General features: G+C 49.2%; 1 protein-coding gene across 1 annotated transcript; it reads right to left on the bottom strand.

The window, feature by feature from the left end:
* Positions 1-3,478: 3,478 nt before the first annotated feature.
* LOC148015484 (uncharacterized) lies at positions 3,479-4,357 on the bottom strand. The gene is made up of 2 exons (XM_087665213.1): positions 4,061-4,357; positions 3,479-3,991 (listed from the first exon to the last, which is right to left on the bottom strand). The coding sequence occupies exons 1-2, from the start codon at positions 4,355-4,357 to the stop codon at positions 3,479-3,481; spliced, it is 810 nt and encodes a 269-aa protein (XP_087521339.1).
* Between the last annotated feature and the right edge of the window lie 2,328 nt (positions 4,358-6,685).

Genomic DNA, 6,685 nt, shown 5'->3' on the forward strand with positions numbered 1-6,685 from the left:
TGTCTGTCTGAAAGAACTGTGTAATAGTCGTCTGGGTGGGCCCCTCTCTAACTAGGACCCGCTGTGTGCTCTGCTCTCTGATGTGCCATGCCTCTCCTAGAAAACGGCCAAATGATCTCTGATCCATATCAGTCATACATCCCTGAAGTGAGCTGCTCAATGTGTATCTAGATCTCAACTCTGAGTATGCCGGGCATCTGAGAACAAAATGCTCCTCACTCTCCACCTCTGATCTACAAAGGGGGCATATCCTCTCCTCTCGCGGGATGCCACTGGCTCTGCCACTCTCAATCATAAGATGATGTGATGATACCCTGAGCTGTCCAATAAGAACTCTCAATCGATGTGGCATATAGATCTGCATATATCTCGGAATCTCTATGAATCCCTGCTCTGATATCCTCAAGAACTGTGTATAATAATGTGCCATCTTCGATGGCAGTGGCTGTGCAGGGCTAACGCATGTCCTCTGTATATAAATATGCCATATCTCCTGTCTGATGACTCTGTTCCTCTCAGAGATAGAGAGGGTGTAAGTGGGAGCCTGAGTATCATATAGAAGAGGTGGGAGTCTATCAATGTCCAGCCCATGTATGTCAAACCAAGCTCTAGTCTGTGCATACCATGATGTGGTATCCCCCGCTCGAGCCATCTCCTGAGATGCCATATATGCTCTATATGCAATGCGATCTCTGTCCATATCCTGAAATCTGTGTAGGAAGCAGACTGTCTGAAATAATGCCTCGACTAGCATGGGCGGTGTGGCAAGCTCTGCTCGCACAATGTCATGTGGGACTGAGGCCTTGCTGCGAATCAATCTAGATATCATGATCACCTGAGGTCTCTCCATCAATGTCCATACATAATCAGCAAGGCATGGCCCCCATATAGCTGCTCCATACATCAGTGCTGGAGTGACTAGAGTATCAAAGAGCCACCCCTTGGTGCGGGGCTCCTGGAAATGTGCCTGATGACACTGTCGCTCCATAAGAGCCAATGCTGAGTATCCTCTAGTGAGGCGGTCACGAGCTGCCTGTGTCATCGAGAAAGTCCCTGAAGCTGCTGTAAAGGTGACTCCCAAATATACATATGATCCAGTGACCTCAATACTCCCTCCTGCTGCCATGAAAATACTCTGTCTGCATATCTGAGCTGATGTATGGAATATAAGAACCTTGGTTTTACCAAGGTTCACTGTCATGCCTCTCTGTATGCAAAAATCATCCAATGCTAATAAATGCTGCTGTAATCCCTGAGCTGAGTCTGAGACCAACACAATGTCATCTGCATATAGTAAGATATGAACTGTGGCTCCACTGAGATCTATACCTCCACCGGCTCGCTGTTGAATAAACTCTGCTATCTCATCAATGTATAGCCCAAATAGAGTCGGTGAGAGTGGGCATCCTTGCTTCACACCAATGGTGCTCACAAGGGGATCTGATATACCTCCCGGACATCTAACTCTGCCAGTAACCCGCTCATATAGTGCATAAATACCCCACATCATGTCATCATCCACCCCCAGATCAAGTAGGCGTCTGAAAAGCCTCTCTCTCGGAATCGTGTCAAAGGCTTTGCGGAAATCCACAAAGCAACAGTACAATCTCTGTTTCTTCACTCGTGTCTGGTCGATCAGACAACGGAGAGTGAAGATGTGGTCTATGGTAGAAAATGCCCGTCTGAACCCTGCCTGTCCGGGTGTGCGCATGCACTCTCTCTCTGCTAGCATGCTGAGCTCCTTCTCCATCACCGTGCCATAAATTTTGGACAAAACTGGCCCAATCATGATGGTCCTATATGTGTTAGGATCCATAGGATCCCCTGACTTGTGGATAGGTACAATGGTGTGCTCTGTCCACGAGTCAGGGAACCCCTCAGACAATGCACGGTTGAAGAGGTGAGCAATGAGTGGAGCCAATGTGTCTCTGCCATATATAATATGCTCTGCCTGAAGATCAAACTGGTCTCGAGCGCGGCCATGCTGTAACCGTGAGATAGCATGTTTCACCATACTAGTGGTGAAAAAGGATGAAATACCTGGTCTCGGTGTACATGGTGTGGGTATCAGCGGCTGTGCGGGTACATCATATAAACTCTATGCGTATCCATGCCATACTGCAGGGTCATGTATCGGTGTGGGTGAGAGTGGTTCTCTGATCTGCCTCCATGCCTCTACACAATCTCTGCTCATAAGAAGGTGGTATATATATCCCAATATCTCTCCTCCTCCCATTCCCGCTTTTTACGGCGGGTCAAGCGGTGCATGCGTCTCTGCGCATGTCTGTGTGTGATCTCTCCTCTGGCCTCCAAATCACGTAGCTGTCGACGTAGATCTCTGCATTCATCATCATACCACCTGTTCTGTGGCATGGTACCGGTCCGAGGGGGTGCGTGTATGTGTGATGTGGAAAACTGAGTGTAGCATAATCATGCAGAATGCATGTGATATCAGTGGTCAGTGTATCAAGGGGTGTGTATGGATCAAGTGACGTGATGTGCTCCTCCAGATGCTGTGAGTAAACATGTGAGAGCTCATGAGTGAAGTGTATGGTAGTATGCATGTGGGGTATGATATCTGCAGGTGGTGATGGTAATGAGGTGAGGAGTGAGAAACTGAGAAAGGTGTGATCGGCACCGAGTGGAAGTCTCCCAAGGCCGAAGGACTCGATAGTATGCATCCCATCGATCGGTCCGAGCAGATAATCTACAGTACTCTCGCCCCCCCACGTGGGAAGCATGTAAGACCTCCTGAATACGGCCATCGTGCCATCCCGTTATAAATAACGAGATGATATCTACTACCAAGCTCAAGTAAATGCCCTCCATACCCTGTGGCATCTGGCCCAGTATCTGCTGACTCCCTACTGATCCCCAACTCCTCAGGGTCTAATGCTCTCATGATCTCTGGCTGCTCCATATCAAAACTCTCACACTGTCGGCTCTGTGTGCGCCCGTTGAAGTCCCCCATAAGGAAGACCTCACCCAAACTAGAATATAGAATAATGTTCTCTGAGAGCTGTGAATAAGGGGAGGGGGAATCTCTGGCCTGAATATCACCCTGCGTAGTAGCATATCTGGACCCTCGTGGTGAAAAGTAGCATACTGCCATATAGATCCATCTCTCATCTGATATCTGCACTCTGATCCATATGTAATTGGCCTCCTCATCTCGTCTCACTAACTGGATATGTCTCTGTATCCCCTGACGGAATAGAACTGCCACCCCTCCTGAGCCCCTAGATGTGCTCTGCCTAGTAGTAGCCCGGTATGCAGATACCCACTCAAATCCTGTAATGCGTGGGAGCCCTCTCTCTAGACTCTCATGTGTCTCTGTGAGGCATATAACATCATGGTCGGGTAAAATCTCCTCAAGCCTGTCCGATCGTGACCATAGGGAGCCGTTGCAGTTCCAAACTGCCACATGTATCGGGGTCTCCTGTACAGTCCTCTGCCCCGTCTCATAGGCCACACCCCCCTATTTGGTGGGGCGTCCATCTATAAAAATCCGGCCATCTCGATAGAAGGCCTTACGGCCTTCTCTACGTGCTTGGAGTATCTGTGGCATGCATGCTCGTCTGTGTGCAATCTGCATCTGAGTCAGGTCCTCATCCATGAAGATGGGAGCCCCAGTCATCCCTCGGAGCGAAATCCGCTTCCGAAAGAAAGCGGCTCTGTCCTCCGGTGTGCTCATATGTAATATCAGAGCTCTGACCCTGGTAGTATCTCGTCCTGCACGCCATGCTTGAGTAAAGGGCATGCTCGTATACCCTAGTGGGGTGCATAGCCCACGTGTGTCCTCCTCCGGAGAGGCCCCTTCGGGGAGCCCGGTAATACGCACGTTCAATCTACGCGCGTTCCTGAGCCTCTCCTCCTCTAAGGTCTCCTGAACCCGGACTACCTCCTCCTTTTTATTTTCTTCCTGGACCTCCTTCTTAATGTTCTTCTTCACTACCTCAATCCACCCCTCCTTATTACCTTCTAATTCTTCCTTCATGTTTGCTTTGATTTTTTCCTCCCATCCCTCTCTCGAAGCCTCAACTTCGGTTTTAATGCATACCTGGAGGTCCTCTCGGCATTCCTTCGTGATAACCTCTCGGAGGTCCGCTTTGAAATCCGCATCCTCTCTTGCCTCCCGTAGATGTGACACTTCCGTTTGTAGCTTGTCCAGGTCGGTTTTGAGATCCCTCTTCTCTTCCGTGAGTGTCTTCACCATCTCCTCCAGTCGCCGGATCCTCTCATGGAGCCGGCGGGTTTCTTGGTTCAAGGCATTATCCGCATCCTTCTTGAAATCTTTCTTTGCCTCCTTGATAGCCTGGCTGATTAGAAGCTCCACGTTATGGAGCTCGAGCGGCATGTCGCCTCACGGGGAAAAAGCCCCCTCGATAGACCTGTTGAATGTCAGAGAGACCACCTTCAATGAAGAAAGTTTCCCACTTTTCACCTCCTCCTGAAACTGCACATCCACAAATGCTGTCCCAGCTTGCACATTCGAGGAGCCTTCCTTCTGCAATGCCTCTAAGCTTGACAATGTGTAACCCTTTGGAAGAACAGAAAAATCCTGCACACTACGAATGTGAATGTATGTGACCCCAGGCTGGGCAGGCTGTTTTAGAGCATGAAAAGCGAGAGCAAAAATGCCAGATCCTCCAATGCCCAAAGATCTGAAGTCGTATACATGACCTCTTTCTAAAGACAACTCTATTTGCCCAAGAAGTTCAACTTTCACACCCAAGTGCTCCACTCTCTTGCCTGGCAATGGATCTATCCACAGCTCCCCTGCTACTGAGTGTGTGTGTGTGTGTGTTTCCAGCATTGATTCGATTTGACCTTGCCATTGGGAGTTCTTCATACGATTCAGGTATATCAGAACCTCCCTGTTGTGTATTTGTTGTGATCTGGAAAGTGGCGTGCTTGGTGTTTGTGTGGATCGTTAGATTCAACGAGATCATCCCCGGCGCAGTCGTCGTCACGCACGGCTCAACCCGTCCGAGTAGATTCGAGCCCCAGAATCAGACCATTTGGCCCTTAGCCCACTCGGACACTAAGCTCTCGGCCAACCCACTCGAACAAGTTACTATTCGGCCCTCGGCCGAATCAACCACTTGGCCCATTGTACTCGGACGCCCTTTGCTCGGCCGTTCGAATCAAGCATTCGGACCAACTTGTCATTCGACCCTCAGCCCAGTGTCTTGTATTCGGCTCTTGGCCCACTATTGTCCTCTGGCCCTCAAACATATCTATTCAGTTGTCCAAGGTCACTACTCGGCCCCTATAACTCAGATGAGTTGGGCCGAGTCAGACTGTTGCATATCTTGTGGAAGTTTACACCAGATCCAGCTAGATCTTAATGGTGCTCACCTTTGTGAGCCACCCCGACGGTCGGAACTCGATTTTGGCTTAAGGAATAGGCAATTTTGCAAGATGCAGCTGCTTAGCAGCTAGAGTAGGTTGTCAAGAGAGTCAATGCCTTAACAATAGCTAGTGGAGACGTAAACAGACAATTGGAGCCCAGTGTAGGACTAAGCCAATAGCAACAGAATACTTGTCTCTACCCGACCTCCTTGGGCTTATCGACAGCTTAGTGGAGCAAGAGACCCTAACCATGTCGGAGGAAAGCTCAGACCACAGGGAGAACACCCGCGGAATTCGACTTAAGAGCTTTTTCAGAAGCAATCCAACAGTTGGTGAGTAACTATGACTCTCACGCTCGATATGAGCACCGTGGTAGAGCGGCAGAAGCCATTATAGCCGACCTAGAGAAAAAAGGAAAACTAGCCCACAAAGCATTGTGAGGCATAATGGAATACAACGGGGACTACTAAACTAGGAGCTTGAGGCAGAACGTGGAGATGAGAGAGATACAACGAGTGCTGAACCTAGTAGGCAGTAATCGAACTGACCACGAGAGAGCGCTAGAAGGAGATATGATGCTAAGTGAGCTTCTCACGAAGCGATTGCTAGACAACATAGCAGCAGAGCAGAGCGCTACAGCATTGGCCACATCACTGCTAGCGGGGTTAGGGGTGAACCAAGGCTTCAAGAGCCAGCCTAAGATACCAGTGGTCATGAAGCAGCTCGATAAGTACCAGCCCCAGGACAATCCGTACGACTTTACAGAGTAGTTTTAGCAGGTCTGTGAGGACAACGGTCTCACCGACTTGACTCAACGCTCTCAAGCATTCCGGCTTTGCTTGGGAGACAAGGGTTGAACTTGATACATGAGTCTAGATCCCGCGGAGCGAGTAAACTTCAATGGATTGAAAAACCTCTTCATTAAGAGATTTTTTGAGCTCGGATACTCGAATAACTTGCTAGTACGCCTTATGAATGTCAAGCAGAAAGAAAAAGAGGATATTCGTGACTATGTGACCCATGTAAGGAGTCTCTTCAAGAGAATCTTGACGAGTGAACGATCGACCAAAAGAGCAGTGTCGACAGTATTTATCAATGGGATACGAAATGAAGAGCTGTATAAAGCCTTGGCAGGCAACTCGAGCTTGCAGCGAGACACGCTAGCAAGGGTGTTCGAAGAGGCCATTCGGATTGACGACCAATTGAAGGAGAGGATCTCTGGGAACTTGACCCAAGACGAGAACCACTCGAGAAGTTCGGAGAGAGCTTCAGCATCCGACGAGCGATCAGACACAAGCACCCAAGACAAGGGAAAGGCTGCATACACCAA

Source organism: Lygodium microphyllum, chromosome 24, assembly GCF_053477565.2.
Source record: "Lygodium microphyllum isolate KBCC chromosome 24, Lygodium_microphyllum_v1.1.10, whole genome shotgun sequence".
Taxonomy (NCBI): domain Eukaryota; kingdom Viridiplantae; phylum Streptophyta; class Polypodiopsida; order Schizaeales; family Lygodiaceae; genus Lygodium; species Lygodium microphyllum.